At 38.8% G+C, this 16,999-nt stretch overlaps 1 protein-coding gene and 1 pseudogene across 1 annotated transcript in view; both read right to left on the bottom strand.

Moving 5' to 3' along the window:
• LOC122112650 (phosphatidylinositol 3,4,5-trisphosphate 3-phosphatase TPTE2-like) overlaps window positions 1-5,383 on the bottom strand; it is a 35,821-nt gene extending 30,438 nt beyond the window's left edge. Inside the window, exons 1-4 of the mRNA XM_042685508.1 lie at window positions 5,310-5,383; window positions 4,122-4,169; window positions 2,132-2,293; window positions 659-778 (exon numbers count right to left, since the gene is read on the bottom strand). Of these exons, the coding sequence (XP_042541442.1) occupies window positions 659-778; window positions 2,132-2,293; window positions 4,122-4,169; window positions 5,310-5,383 (404 nt within the window). The remainder of the gene's footprint in view (window positions 1-658; window positions 779-2,131; window positions 2,294-4,121; window positions 4,170-5,309) is intronic.
• Window positions 5,384-5,437: 54 nt separating this feature from the next.
• Window positions 5,438-16,999, bottom strand: part of LOC122112649 — a 63,063-nt pseudogene continuing 51,501 nt past the window's right edge.

Raw genomic sequence — 16,999 nt, 5'->3', positions numbered from 1 at the left:
CAGGCAGACAGACATCAACCCCTCATCCACTAAAATTTCACTATCTAATACCTTCCTGCTTTAACTTTGCCTTAAAATTCTTCATTTTTAACCAGAATCACACTGCAAAATTCATACTTTGGGTTGCCGTATATGTCACTCTCCTGGTTTCCAGTTCCTACTTTTTAGAGAATTAGGACTGGAGTCACTCAAACTTTACACATGTTCATGTCAATACACTCATGATTATGGAAATGCTCAGATTGGTAGAGCTTCAAGAGTAATGAGTTTGTAGTTGAAACACAAAGGGGAATTTTGGGAGAGTTTCAAAATGATGCTCCATCTTCAGTATCCAAGTGAAGGTACTTTAGTGAATACATCTTTTCCTGGCCGTAAACTAAATGCTGTCATCCTTAGGTTTCCCAGGGTATGAAAATGTAACAACATTTTCCTTTTTTTTCATGTTTTGTGGTACTGTCATTTGAACTCAGGTCCTCACACTTGCTAAGCAGGCCTCTACCATTCAATCTATGTACCATCTCTAAATATTTCATTTCAAAGAGATTATTAAGTACCGAATTTAAGCAGTAAACTGTTCAATATACAGAATTAAAGACAAGAAAAATAAAAATAAAGAAACCAAATTTAAGAAAGGAAAGCTGGCAGTTATGTTCCCTACCTTTGAATATCTTTAAAAAATCCAGCATAAAAGAATATGTATGTGACATCGATAAGTAGAATGATTCCTATGATGATGGCATCTAAGATGTTAAGTATGTCAGAAAAATAATGCTTGTTCCTGTAAAAGAGAATAAAAATGGTTATCTTCTCCAAGAGGATAAAGGAAAATCTTAGGAACAAAAAATTTCCTGGATTCCACTTCATTAAAATCGGTACTCTACTAGATTCTTTAAATGCATTGTCTAGATTAGATGATGGTAAAATATAATATTTGTGGAAAGTTTTCAAGTAGTAAATTTGTATTTATTACACACTTGCCTAGAATATGGCAATTGAAACTTAGTAAGTGATCTACCCACAGTACTGGACAAGAGACATGCACTGCCTTCCCCTATGTAGTTGGGAGAAGAAAAGTGCAAGTGTACATTTCTGTTGAGCTCAGTTCCTCATAATATCCTTAGAGCAGTAGGCTCTGAGTATATGAGGAGCTTATGAGAGGGGTAGGAGCGGCTCTTGTGAACTCATGATCTGGCCTTGCACCCATCCTGCATTCCGAAGGGCTACTGGAAGAAAGACAGACTTGCATCTGCCACATGCTCCTTTCCAAGACTGGCTCCTGCACAGGTGAGCATAGTCCTCCAGGGAAAGCATCCTCTCACTTTGGGGCAGCCTTTTGCAGGCTCTGACTATCCTGGCACTGAATCACTTTCCTTAGCTCAAAAGCATAAGGAGAACAAGTCGTCAGGGAAAGAACACAAACTGCCTTCTGAAAAGATCTGGAGAAAGGAAGGCTAGGAGGTCCAGTCCCTGACTCCCACAGCAGCCTATCTCTAAGGCTTGTCTCACATCCCCACCTTCTCAGAAATCCAGCAAGCAGGAAAGGGAAAAAGCAATTACTGTCCTGCTATACCACATCTCACTAATGAGATAAGCATTCCCCAGATCACCTCTAGATGGTTTCAAAAGTTTGCCTTTTAATGAATTTGGGATTATGCAGGATCTAGTATCTAGTATTTCATATACCATCAAATCTTAGTGGAAATTCAAGTCACAATGAAGTTACGAATAAAGAGACCTCACATACATGTTCCTCCTGCTTAGTGTACATGTTGACACATTAATTAATTTCTTAGCCCCTTTCAAAATCCTTTAAGCTTTAACTGTTGGGTACTTTCTAAAATAGACCAGGGGAGAGTCTGTTGCAATATAAACCAGATTAAAGCTGGTCAATGAGAACTTGGATTTGGACCATGACTCCAAGAATAATGTTGAAAAGGTGCACATTTGGTTGGGTGGACCTGCTAATTACTGTAGTATTTTTAATATTTTTAGTGTTAAAGCAAGGAGTTTAATAGGAGTTTACAGAACACAGTTAAGGGGAAGAGTGGGCCTGAGCTACTTGGTTGAAGAAACAGCGTAGGGTTATAAGAGCACAATTTGGATTTAGGCTCAAGAAAAGAATAAAACTTACCCTTTTACATAGACTTGAAGAAGAATGTCCACAAGAAAATAGAGAGCAATCACAAAGGAGATGCTTCTATATTCCAAAGGAATATAAAGCTTGCTTGAAGTGACTGCAATATCCGTAACCATCAATGCAAGATCAACAAAAATGAGCAATAGTCCCAAGAGCCTGAAGTAAATAGAGACATAAATAGAGTTTTCCTTACAGTTTCACAATTATTAAAGCCAGGTCAGATGGGAAAATGTTATTATTTAAGATTATGATGGCCAGTGGTAGGAAGGAGGATAGTACATAGGAATGTCCAAAAATGACTTGGTTTTTATCCAACAAAAGCATTGATGAGTGAATAACATTCCCACCAAATCAATATACTTCATGTTATATAGGTACCTCCAAATAACACTGCAAGTTAGAACAAAGTGGAAATAAAATGACAAGCCTGTCAGTGTAATCGCTTTAACTTTGAGAATTTCTCAAGATGCATGTATCAGTAATTGCTTCAGAATATAATAGTTAAACCTCAGTGAAGGCATGACTGACCTAAGTCCCTGAAGGACCACTTGGGATGGGTGCGGTGCTGCACGGCTGTAATGGTAGCTACTCATGAGACTTAGGAGGATCACAGGTCAAAGCTAGCCCAAGTAAAGAAATTCTCAAAGCCTATTTCAACAAGACAAGCCAGGTGTGATGATCTGTGCCTGTTCTTTCTGCTAGCTCAGTGAGGTGACTTCCAAGGATTAAAGGCCAGGCCAGTCAGAGCAAAGAGTGGAACTTTATCTCAAAAATAACCAAAGTAAGAAGGGTTAGAAGACTGATTGTGGTAGTAGAACGCTTGTCCAGCAATCTTGAGGCCACAAACCTATTAAACTCCACTTTGAGTGTAAGACTTTTATTGATGAGGTTTTCAACTAGTAGGTGATTATATATTTCTACGTACAGGAATGGGCACAGGAAAAAGAATTCAGTTCCATAAATATTTATGGAATTGCACTCTTAAGTACTTTGAAGTCTTTCTCTCACATATGTTAAGCAAACTTCAAATTAGCAGATTGTATTATTTACTATATAATCAAGGAATGAATTGAATAGGTTTCAAGGTATTGTTAGAAAGTCAAATTAAAATATTATTAATTTTTAGTAGTGTAAAGCACAATATAAAATCATTTTCTCATGTAGAGAGGAAGCCTAAGTAGCATGTTCCAGAATTAATTACATGTTAAAGGGACTTAATAGAATGTACCCTATACATCCAAATTTAAAATTCATTGTTCTGTCTTGTGTTATTCCTTCCTTCCTTCTTTCCTTCCTTCCTTTCTTCCTTTCTTCCTTCTTTCATTCCTTACTTTGTCTCTCTCTTTCTTTCTTTCTCTCTCTCTTTCTTCCTTTCTTGGTTGCTTTGTCTCTGTCACCTTCCTTCCTTCCTTTTTTTCTTCTTTCCTTCCTTCCTTCCTTTTTTCCTTCTTTCCTTCCTTCCTGCCTTCCTGGCTTCCTTGCTTCCTTCTGTCTTTCCCTCTGTCTTTCTTTCTTTTTCTGGCCCTGGAGATTGAATTTTGATCCTAGGCACTGTCCCTGAGCTTCTTTTGCTCAAGGCTAGCACTCTACCACTTGAGCCACAGTGCCAGTTCTGGCCTTTTCTGTGCAATTTGTTAGAGACATTCCTGCTCAGGATGGCTTTGAATGGTGTCCCTCAGATCTCACCTAGGATTGCAGATATGAGCCACCTGTGCCCAACTTATTTTTATAAGTAGGAAAAACATAGCAATATGCCATTACATAGACTTGGTGAAATGTCATTTCTTTGCAAGTTTGAAGACTAGTTGAACTCAGTTTTCCAAGGTAAGTTGGATTCTATTATGAAGGGGCACATAGGTTAGTTTTCATCATCTTGACAGTAGAAATTGGTTTTGTTCTGTTTTGACTTTCTCAGATGCTTTTCCCTTCAAATAGTGATGCTAAATGTCATGTACATGTTTTATTTCTGAAGTATGCTGAATACCTGAATGCTATTGATGACACAATTCGATTTGCAATTTTCTTGATGTAGCTGCTGTAAAAAATTAGTAAACATAAAATCAATCATATTTTGTTTCTCTAGCATGTAGTATGAGTATAGCCAAAAGCAAGGCCTTTATACTATCAATTTAAAAGGACATTAATAAAATAGTAAAAGGACAGTCTTCAGCAGTTTTACAGTTAGGTGGTTTCCATGAATACCTGAAGTGTGTACATTTCTGATTTATGAGATTTTCACCTTCGCATCCAGAATATATGTGGTAACAACTCTCTCTCTTTTCTCCCTCTTAAACACACACACACACACACACACACACACACACACACACACACCAAGGTTTGGCTCTTTTGTAATATTTTCCTTGGACATAAAATTATTACCCTGACTTAATGGTAAAAGAAGACTTTAAGTCAACAACTAAACGAAGCACATATGGTATGAGGGAGCTGTCTACCAATGCCAGTTCTTCCAGGAACAACTGGCATCCTGGGCAAGTCATTATAGCTTGGCCAGCGTAGTTCTTACAGCAATGAAATGAGAGACATCAGGGATGAACATGGGAAGTAAATTTCGTGTCTTTTAATAATCATCTCTTGACATTGACATCCAGCATATAATTAGACAGAATTTTGTTTCAGGCTGCAAACATACCTTAAAGGTAAGATATTTTAGTGAAACATGTTTCAAGTTAAAAAGTCTGGGCTGAGAATGTGGTTTCAGTGCTAGAGTGCTTGCCTAGCATGCATGTCACCCTGGGTTGGATTCCTCAGTGCCAGAGAAACAGAAAAAGCTGGAAGTAGCACTGTGGCTCAAGTAGTAGAATGCTAGCCTTGAGCAAAAAGAAGCTCAAGAACAGAGCCTCAGGCCCTGAGTTCAAGCCCCAGTTCCAGAAAGAAAAAAAAAATCCCCTAATATCCAGCCTTTTCTCATTTATCAAAAGAGAAAGAGCCTGGCAAGTAATACCTTGTTTTATCCTATAGGTGGAGCCACTGGAGAGCAGTTTCTTACTCTGCTGAGGCTTCCATCAAAGCATCACATTGTTTTGGGTACTACAATAAGTTAGGAGTAACATGCATTCTTAACAGTTCTCTTTTCAGACAGCTAAAATAGAGATATTACAGCAAAAGAATCTTAGAAAAAATCACAAAGACCCTGCATTGTCATCAATACTTCCAATAAAGTTCTTTAATCTCAATAACTTTCTTTTCTTTTGAATATGCTTTCTTGTGTGTCTGTATTGACATACATATAGCTATGTATATAAATCACATAGGTGAGAGTGTATGTGTATTTAGAGCTCACCTTTCATTGCTGTTTCCTTCCTCAAGTCCTGTTGTGGGATCAAATGGTATATCACTAAAGGATGAAAACAAAGCATATTGTCAGACATTTTCAAGATTTTCTAGACTTGATTACATATTCCTCCTTTCTTCACTAACACACGAATCATTCAAAAGTGTTTTGCTCGATCTCCACGTATTTCAACTTTTTCTGTAGTTTATCTTGCTGTCTATTTCTAGTTGAATTCCACTGTGGTATGATGACATGCAGTAATAGAATCTTTTCTTATGCGTACTTATTAAGACTTCCTTTATACTCTACAAAGAAACTCTTTTGTATAATTACTCTATAGTACTAATAGAGAAAGAAAAGAAAATGAAAAAAGAGGACACTACTGCCCCTATGTCCATACTATTTCTTTTGGAAAACGCTTCATGGGTTGCTAGATGATATTTATTCTGTGCGTGTTGAGTGAAATATCCTGCAGGTGTCTTCTTCCATTTGTTCTATGTCATTACTGAAATCAGGTTTCCTTGTTGATTTTAGATTTTGATTTCCTTGTGGATTTAGGAAGGGTCTAAAATGATTGGGGTCCATCTACTCATTTATGTTCAGTGGTGTTTGTTGCATGAAATTGGGTGCATTGATGCTTAGGTGCCTTTTTGTTTTCTATCATTACATTGTCCTTTGGCAACATGAAGTAACTTTTATGTCATCTGATCTTCAAGTTGTCCTTGAAAGATAGGAGTACCTTGACATCTTCTTATATTTGGGTTGCATTCTTGGAATTTCTTTTTCCATCCTTGCACTTAAAACCTGTGTTTGTCTTTGTGCTAGGGAGGCATATGTCTTTCTTTTTGTGTTTTTGTGTTGGTGCTACTGAGGCTTGATTTTAAGGCCTGGCTGCTCTCCCTTAGCTTCTCCAATCAAGGCTGGAAGTTAACCGGAAATAAGAATTTCCTTGACTTTCCTGCCGAGGCTAGGTTTGAACCATGACCTTCAGATCTCAAGAGTACTTAGAATTATAGGCATGAGACACTAATGCCCACAGTCTGTCTCCTTACTTGAGTGAGAAAAGAAGTAACAGCTCATTGAGGTGTCTAGTATGCACGAGCAAACTAGTGGCCAAAAATATATAGGGGCAAAACCAAACAAACAATAAAAGGAGTCATTGTGTGAACCTCCTATCTCCTCGACTTTTATCACTTGATTTGATATGAGACTGTCCTTGAGTTGGCTCAAGAAAGACAATCCCATTGAAGCGAGCATAAGGTATCAGTATGCAGGAAGCAGAGGTGACTTCCAGCAGAAAACTGAATGCTACAAGTGTTCCTCACTGTAACACAGTAATGCCACTGTGTGAGGCAGGTGTCCCAAGCCTCAGTCCCTTCCTCAGTCTTGATGGAGCTGGTCTCAGAGCTGGTCTCTTGAGAATGTCTTCCCAGAGACGGCTTGAATTCAGGGCCCTGGCACTGTCTCTGAATTCTTTGCTCGAGGCTCAAGCTCTACCATACAAGCCACAGTTCCATTTCCCAGACTTTGCAGGTTAATTGGAGATAGGAGGCTCATGAACTTCGTAGGCAGGTCTGGCTTTAAAACACAATACTTACATCTCAACCTCCACCTGGTTTGAAACTTGTTATTTTTAATTAAAAAAAACTATTAATGATAAAGTAAGAAAACTCAAGACTCACGCTTGTGGTGTTCACAACCAAATCAAAGGACAGTGGCAACAGTGATTAGTCCTTTCGATCAGCTGCACTTTGGAGGTATGACCCCTCTCAATCTGCCTAGATTCCTGATTCTTTCATCATTCCTCCATTCCTCACCATCACCTTAAACCTGTCCTTTCTGCTCTCAGTTAGGGTTCAGAAACCATAGCTGTGAGGCAGGAGCTCCATCCAATCTGCTGAAGAGGGTAGAATTGAGGCTCTCACGTGGTGTGGTAGAAGCACCATGGGAGAAGCAGTTTGGTGGGATAATGTCTCCTAGGAGTCTTAGTTTCATTGTTTTCTGCTGAAGGCTTTCAGAAAACTGTTTCTTCCTACATCCTGTTACCTCTGAATAATGTAACTGAATTGAGACCTCTTTGTACAGGTAAAGAGAATGAAATGTTTTTCAAAAATAATCTTCTCCCTCAGAGAGTCCACATGCCGTAACTAAGTGGCAAATTGTAGGAATGATGATTCTCTCACCAATATCTGCTTCCCCTCTTCCCTCCTCCCTCTTGTCCTCTTCCTGCACTGGCCTTCTACTCCTTCCTCCACGTCTTCCACCTTCTTTTCTTCTTTTCCTTCTTCTTCCACATCTTCCCTTTTCTTTTCCCTTTCTCTTTCTCCTTCACTGTTTTGGGGATTGGACCTTGCCTGTGCTAGACACCTAATTGAGTTGTTACATATCTCCTGTCTGAACAGTATTGAAGGAAATCTGTGTTCACTTGGATGCCACTGCAGTGTTCTCTGTTTGCTCATGTCAAACACACACACACACACACACACACACACACACACACAAACACACACAATTTAAATTTTATCTTACATTTTAATTGTTAATCCACTTAGAGGTACTTGTTTTGTTTCCACTGCAGTTTTGCTAAAGGATTAAAAGAAATGCAAAAGAACGTATGTCAGTTAGGGTTCAAATTAGTTATAATTACTCATGTCAAATTATTTATATTTACTAACTGACAAGTTAATCTTTAAAACTTTAAAACTTACACACTCATTCAGTGGGAATCCAACCTGTCCTTTTCCTAGAATGTGATTCTAATAGGACATATTAATTCTGTGAAAGCAATATTTCAAGTTGGTTATAATTCTGCATGCCTATAATTCCTGCATGCTGAATGCTGGGGAAGGAAGACCATTTGCAGAGAGCTTGGAGTACATTGAGACTGTGCATTTACAATCACAAGGAAATGCCTAAAGATTGATCACACTCAATGTTTTTGAAGGTTCGGTCATGGGGCTTGAACTCTGGGTCTAGGTGGTGTCCCTGAGTTTTTTAAATCAAATGAGCGCTCTATCCCTTGATCTATAGCCCCACTTCTGGATTTCTGGTGGTTAAATTGGAGATAAGAGTCTCAATGACCTTCCTGCCCAGGCTGGCTTTGAAACTCTATCCTCAGATCTCAGCCTCTTGAGTAGTTAGAATTACTGGCTTAAGTTATGGGTAACCAGCCACAATATCATATATATATATATATATATATATATATATATATATATATATACATATACATATATACATATATATACATATATTTATATATACATATATATTTTTAAAAATATAGTACAGAGGGGTTACAGTTATATGAGTAGGGGAATGAGTACATTACCTATCAAGGAATGTTACCTCCTCCTTTGTTTTTCCCTTACCATCCCTTCCCTCCCCACCTCCCCAACTCCTCTTCCCCCAACATTGTCAAGTTTGTTTTCAACCAAGTGTCCTGTACACCTCATCATCACAATGGGTCAACTTGCATCCCCATTTAAGCATTCTGTTATATCCCCTGCCTCCCCAGATTACAAAAAAAAATGTATGTTCAAAATGCAGAATATTGGGGTGAAATACAGTGAATACAGGGTTGATACCATGGGGGAAGAACAAACAAAAGAAACAAAAGAAGCACATAGTGCATTATAATTACATTGAAAACAATAGCAAGTAAGAAAAAAAATACTTGTGCACTGTCTTGAGATACAATTCCGTTAACATCATCTTTTATGGTCATGTGTACATGGCCTTTGAACTTCTCTGCTTGCCTAGACATGTACTAGTCATTGCAAACAAAGGAAACCATGAGACCTATGTTTCTTTGGGTGTGGCTTATTTCACATAATATAATTTTTTGAGGCAATGTCATTCTTTCTGATGGAGGCATAGAATTCCAGTATATATACATACGTACATACATATGTACATACATACATACGTACGTACATATATAACATTTCTTGATGCTGAGGGGCATCTAGGTTGGTTCCATATCTTAGCCATGGTGAATAATGCTGCGATAAACATGGTTGTGCTTTGGTATGACCTTGTTTGTGATCATTTGAGTAAATGCCCATAAGTGGGGTTGCTAGGTAATAGGGGAGCTCTATATGGAGTCATTTGAGGAACCTCCATAGTGCTTTCCAAAGTGAATGAACAACTTTATACTCCCACCAACCATGCAATAGGGTTCCCTTTTGGCCACCTCTGCTCCAGCATTTGTCATTACTAGATTTCTTGATTATAGCCATTAACTTCTCTAGCCATATCAGAAATGCAAATCAAGACATTGAGATTCCATCTCACCCTAGCTAGAATGACTATAATCATGAAATCTAGTAACACACACATCTTTTTTTATTAGATGTGGCACTTTACAGGCTAGTAATGAGTATCTCAGAAAATAGTACTGTGTTTAGAGTATTAAAGTATTTTAATACTCTTTGTGTAGTAGCATTTATTTAACTTCCATTTTCATCTGAAGGTCACATCCTTCTTAATGCCTGATTCCCTATTTTCTCTGCCAATTCCACATTCATCTATCATAGTTTCATTTCCCTCAAAGGAATATGGTGAAGAAGCTATGGTGCTGAGGTAGGGGCTCCTTCTAAGGTAATGAGGGGACCAGGCTGGGAGACTAGCCTCAGCCTCACATAGTGGCAAGCTGTCTTGGAAGTGAGAGCTTCATTGTTTTCTGCTGATGTCTCCTCTGCTCTGTCCCATGGTTACCTCCTCCTGGTTCCCAACAGAAATCTTCCCTTTTTTGTTAACTGTACCTGACATCTCTATGTGCCAGCTAGGGGTGAAAACATCAGGTTTAAGAATGCTTCCCTCAGTGACTTCTTCTTTCTACTATATTTTAAAAGAAGACAACTACATTCTATACAGTGACTCATAATTTTAAAGCCTATCATTTTAAAGAGAATTCTGGTTTAAGCAGAACCCAAATCCCAGTCTCTGAGTGCTATGTGGGTAAATGAAGTTATATACACATATGTGTATGTGTAAGTGTGTGTGTGTGTGTGTGTGTGCGTGCATCATTCATTTTTATCTAACATTGATTGAGTGATATTACCCGAGGCTTTCAATTTTAACTGGTGTGTGTGTATGCACACTACCAAAAGGCCTGAAACCCAGGAGCCTCACTCTTGCTTGTGCTTGAGCTACTTGCTTGTGCTCTATCACTTGACTCTCTCCCTCCTGTTCCAGGATTCAACTTATAAAAGAAGTGTTTATTTTGTAAAAGCATATGTAGTAAGGCAATGTACTTTTTAAAGTTCTCATCAGTTACTCATCATTTTATAAACTGATGGACCTCATTCATTCACCTGGAAATTAGTTATTTGGGGTCTGATATGCCCTTTTCTCTTGAAGTGATGATTTTTGTGGTGGTAAAGAGTATTTTGGTCTAATAAAAAAACTGCATGAAACTTAATGATTAAAGATTCACTTGAGCCATAGCTTACTTTGAGCTCTTTGTTGTGAAAACCAAAAGTCAAACCAAAGTCTTGGCATTATTTTCTGAAATCTCCATCCTTAGATCTCAGGCTCCTAAGTAGATAGAATAACAGGTGCAAGGCACTGGGGCCCAGCTAAATTCTTTTAAAATCTTAAATCTGACACAGTATGTGACAGGCTTTGCAGGGTAAATTCATTTCAAATTCACTTGAGTTTGTCAGTACTTAGCCGTTCAGTTCCATCTGAGAGCTTGCTGCTTCTTCACCCACTCTGATAACTCTTCCTGTTCCCCCATCCTGGCTGTCTTTTATACATATCAAATAGTCTTTTAGCTGCAGGCCTGAGGCAGAGGCTCCACCCCAATGGAACAATGGGTTTGGATCTGCAACATTGGCCTGAAATAGTGCTAGAACTCAGATGATTAGGGACACATCTGGCTCTTTTATTGCCATTCTCTTCCTACTAAGGGCTTCCGTGCTTTCCATTCATAGCTACCTCCTCATTCCAAAGAAGATTTTCTTCTCTTTTGCCTCAGTGTAACAAAGTTTCCACACAGAAAACCCAGTAGCTTTCTAAGAGATGCACTAAGAAACAGACAAATACACAAACAGAAGAAGGCCACCATACTCTGCCGAGTCCTTTAATCACCTCACTGCGCAAGAACGCAAGCTACAGACAGTAGCCACCTCGACAAATGTAAAAATCACGTCAAAAGGAATGACGTCCGGGCTTCGTTAGGGCTTCAGGAACAGTGAAACAATGTGTCTTGAATGTATGCTTTAAGATAATGTGTTTGATGTTCCTCAGCCCTGACTCCTTGCAACTACTCTAAAACTGAGTATGCCTGTGAATACTGGTGGCACAGTGTACACAGAATTAGTTGTTTTGTTTGTAGTGCTGCTGCTGGGTCTTGGAGCTAAAAGCCTAGGCACTGTCCCTGAAGTTTTTGTTCAAGGCTAACACCCTACCATTTGAAGCATAGACCAATGTTCATCTTTTTTTGTAGTTAACTGTAGGAAGAGTCTGAAAGGCTTTTCTGCCAATCTTGGCTTCAAACCATTGTCTTCAGATCTCAGCCTCCTGAGTACCTAGGATTAGAGGCATGAGCTAGCAGCATCAGGCTGTTTTGTGTAAATTCAAATATTTATCATGTGGAAATATTAGGTAGCTTATTTTGGAAATAAACCACCTAAATTAGGTTTCAGATGCTGGCAGTACTGGAGCTTGATCTCAGGCCCTTGAGTTTGCTACTGAAAGTGCACTAACACTTGAGCCATGTCCTCTTCCCTCTTTGCTTTTCTTTATTTCTCCAGTAGAGTTACATGTTTGCCTCAGAATGAAGTCTTCCAACCTACACCTCCCCTGTAACTGGGATTACACACTTGTACCACACCATGTGCTGGCCTGTTTGTAATTATCAGGTCATGTGTAATTTTTACTTAGGCAACCAGAGAACTTGATCTTGCCCATCTCCACTACCTGAAGGCCTAAGACATAGGTGGCACTACACTCAGCCTTAAGGAAGACAACTAACAAATGTTAGTATTACTATTTTGCTGAGCAGCCATGATTCACACATGTAATCCCAGGTACTCGGGAGACAGAGAACAGGAGGGAACATGGTCTGTGGGTAACCAAAGAAATGAGTTTGAGAGACCCCCGTTTTTCTTTTTGGCTGTGCTCTGGGACTTGTGCTTGCTAGACAAGCACTCTATGGCTGAGACATGCCTCAAGCCCTCTCTTCTACCAGACATTTTTGAGATTGCAGCTTTCATCCTGCTTGATACATGCATGGACTATGGTCTGCCCAAATGAGGGTTCTTTGTCTACCATGGATGATAGATGTGCATTACCATGTTTCCATGCTCTGTTGAGATGAAGTCTTGCAAACCATTCTACTGTGCACAGGTCTGGAACTACAATCCATATAATATCCAACTCTCACAAATGCATACTACAGTGCTAACTCCTGACTGAGCATGGGTCTGGGGAACTTTTCTCCCTGGACTGCCCAAGATGCGCATTCAACCCAAACTTAGACACCCAGGTAGGTAGGATTACAGGTGTGAGCTACTGCACCCAGGTTTCTATATAGACTGTGGGCTACTATATATCTCACATTGTACTAGTAGATCCAGCACTAGGTATTGTTGAAAATGCATAGGTGGAAGGGTCCATAAGATTAACAGATGCATATAGTCAGACATCACATGGTTTCCTAGATTGCTCATTCTGATTCAAATTACTACATAGCTTAGAAACAGTTGTAATTTTATTTTTGTACAAATAAATTATTCTGAAACTTGTAAAGCACTTTCCCATAGGAGTGATTTTTGGAGACTTGGAATGGACATGCTTGGTTTAGTAAGTACTTAACTTTCTATGCAGGTGTTTACAACTAAATTCAAGCTAGGTGCACATACTGTATTGTCTACAGTAAGTAATCTACAGAAACTTAACTACAGATCTCTCTGTAGGTTTAGATACAAGGTCAAAGATCTTGTAATATCAAGGTATTCCAAATAAAACTGAATTTATGCCCCCATGCAGGTCTAGCACTCTTCCTCATTGTGAATCATTCCTGATTTTACAGACATGAAGATATGGACTATTAATATCTAATGCTTTGATTCTAATTTCAAATGTATCTGTGAACATAAATATATATCTGTATCATCATCGACCTCATTTTATGTGATCTAGTTACATCATGGACTCATTTTATCTACCATAGTAGATTTGTCATCTTCTCTGGATTATTCTTCCAGTTCAATTGTATTGTCTTAAGCACAAATCCCTTCTACACTGATTTTAAGCAACAACTCCTGAAGATCACTATCTGTGGTGTCTTCAAACTCTACCATAAGATTAAGAAACTACAGGCTGCTGTAGGGGCTCTAAACAATGGACGATGGGTTTGAGTTGATAACCAATGTCTTATGGTAGAAGAGCTCCACATAATGAGGATTAGGCCACCAGTCTCACAAGATGACCTAGCTCTGGATAAAGAAGAACTCATGTGTGATCTTTGATCTTCCTATTTAGATCTCCACTACTTGGCTCCAAAATATCCTTTGGTTGTTTGACTCCATTGGTAAGGAGTTGGGATGAAGAGTAACTAACCTACTGACTAGAAAAAGATGCTGCTCATGACCCATTCCTCTCTTACCCTCTTTACTCTGTAGAAGGAAGAAAGATGTCCACAGAATTCTCAGTGAAAAGATTGAGATATAGTGTCAAAGACTCAAGGGACTCCAAAAGGTGATCACACATCTCCTTCCCTTTTCCTCTCTCCCCCTATTTTGTTCCCTTCCTTTGGTGAGTACAGGGGTTTGAACAGTGGTCAATCTGATTTCTGGCAACGTTTTTCATGTTGAAGCAAAAATCTCATTCCTTCTGTGTTTGATATAGTGTTTTCAGTAGTGTTTTCTGCACTGACCAGGTGTGGCACCAGACCATGATATCCCTAGCTATGTCTCCCAGTAGCTGGGATCACATGCCTGTGCCATATTGCTCCCCCTACCTCTTGTTTAATATTTTGATATCTGTTTGTGTATGCACATATATATTTCTTTCCCTCATTCTGCCTTAGAAATATGTGTGAAAATGTATATGTTATGTATTTACAGATACATTTAGAATCTCCGTGGTTTTTGACTCACATTTCAATATTAGATCCCACATTAGGGGCTACTGCCATATCTTTCAGGATAGGGAAGTGTTGGAATATATAGGCAGAGATAATGCTTTTAGCATACATTTTCAGCGAAATAGCTCTCTACATTATACCTGAACTGATCAATTTTCACTACTCATGGAAGATTGCTACTTCATATGACAGTGTACATATTAGTAGTTAAAATCAGATGATAGATGAAGTTAGGTCATCAATTTGATTAAAATGAAATGACATAGTTTAGTACTGACTGTGTAACTGTCCCCCATTTAACAACATTTCCTTAATATTACAGTAGACCTTCATGATGGCATTAATTTCAAGTTGAAAGTTAGCTTGTCGGTACTGGGACTACATATATTTGACTGACTATCAAGCCTTTTAGTACGATCCTTTCTGTCACTCATTCGGTTTTGTTATTGCCAGTCATATAGCGTAAATTTCTAAGTGAGATACACAAAGAAGAAGAGAACCAGTCCAGTATTGGCAGCTGTGGAATGGCCAGGGAGGACAGAAACAAGGACCCATGAAAAGAGAAAAGAAACAAGGATATATAAAAGAAACGAATGGGAATGTGAGCATTATGCCTGTGGTGATCCATCAGAAGCTTAGTGTGAAATAGATTATTCTCTCCAGTGAAAGATGCAGATTTTGTTAGAGGATTAAATTTGAAAATCCCTGACCCAGTATATGCTGTCTACTAAACACCCATTTCAACAGTAAGGATGGAATGGAAAAATCTCTTACTGGAAAACATTCCAAAAGCGATGACAAGCTGCTGTGATTATGAAAGAAAAACAGACTGCAGCATACACTGGAAAAAATGTCAAGAAGGGCAGAAAATTATGACAAGTGTATCAAATAAAAAAACCAGGAATAGAAATTTTAAAGATACAGGTACATACTACCAGAAAACACTCTTCTGTAAAACCCAAATCCTTCAATCTATAAGGTGACATACACTTGAGCACAAGAAGTAAGGCACATTCATATCCGTTGCTAGCAAGGAAGGATCATTCAAACAAAAATGTCCATGAGAAAACATCAGTGTTTTTACTCCAATCCAAATTTGTCGAGGAGACACTTAGAAACATTTCATCTTCTAGCTAAAGAAATAAATCTTCTTGGGCTGGGAAGGTGCCTGAGGCCCTGGGTTCAATTCCTCAGCACCACATAAGCAAAAAGAAAAAAGCCGGAAGTGGTTCTGTGGCTCAAGTGGTAGAGCGCTAGCCTTTAGCTGAAGAGCTGAGGGACAGTGCCCAAGCCCAGAGTTCAGGCCCCAGGACTGGACTCCCCCCGCCCCAAAAAAAAGAAAGAAATCTTCTTTCAGAAGATCATCGGGAAAGCCACAAACCAAGTCCCAAGACACTGAGAAAAAAATTTTATTCATCAATCAATCTTATTTTTACAAAGAAATAGAACTACAAAAAGAAAGAGGACTTTAGAAATTATAAGAATGCATGAAAGTTAACTGATAGGCACTTGAACTATCAGAGGATTGATAACCAATAAGGAACTTTAAACTTATTTGAAGCAAATGTAAACCAAATGATGCTATTGTGACGCACACTAACTTTGATGTGGTAACTCAAGTTGATATTCCAGAAATACAAGATAGAATGGTGTCATAGGGTGAGGTGTTTGTGGTGTATTAGGTACAGGAGTTTGTGGTGGAGTCCCACAGAAGGAGTAACCCCTAATGTTTTACACCTCCCAGTGAGAAGAGCTTGTTGAAATGCTTCACTGTTTTACATTAGCCAGTACTGTCTGTTTGCCAGCTAGGCAAAGGCTCTACCACCTGAGTGGTGGCCAAAGTCCTTTTGTGCTTTAGATATCCTTCCAGGAAGGTCTTCCTTCCATTTAGGCCTGGAAGTGACCTCAGACTAAGATCTGATTACCTATGCTCCTGATAGGGAGGAATACAGCTGTGAGCTTCTTCATCAGTATCACTAGTTGAGATAAGGGCCTCAATAACTTGTTTCCCAAGCTGGCTTCTAAATGAGATTACATTCAATTTCCACTTAGCATGTAGCTACGTGGTAAAGGCATGTGTGGCAGACAGCCCCTTCCTGATACATATTTCTTTCATCTTCCTAGCAGTACTGTTGTTCCAACACAGCGTTTTTCACTTTCTGCCATGTACTCTATCACTCACGCCACCTGACTTTTAATTGTGTTTCTTCAATTGTGTCCAAGTGTTCAGTCCCTGGCAAGTGTATGTGCATTCATATGTGTCCGTGTGTCTGTACATGATTATTCCTATACAAATATATGCATGTGTATACATGATCATTAGCATAATCTTCTACCTATATACTTGTCTATCCGTAGATTTTTATGGCTTAATTTGTATTTTACCTTTCAGTAGCACTGCCATCACCATGTGCTGAACAAAATTCATATGCTGATGTGCTATAGGAATGAAAAACACATATAGTCAGAT

Source organism: Dipodomys spectabilis, unplaced genomic scaffold (assembly GCF_019054845.1).
Source record: "Dipodomys spectabilis isolate Male_0828 unplaced genomic scaffold, ASM1905484v1 ptg000095l, whole genome shotgun sequence".
NCBI classification, from domain to species: Eukaryota; Metazoa; Chordata; class Mammalia; order Rodentia; family Heteromyidae; genus Dipodomys; species Dipodomys spectabilis.
Note: the sequence above shows the minus strand (reverse complement) of the source record. Positions and strands in the feature narration are given on the sequence as shown.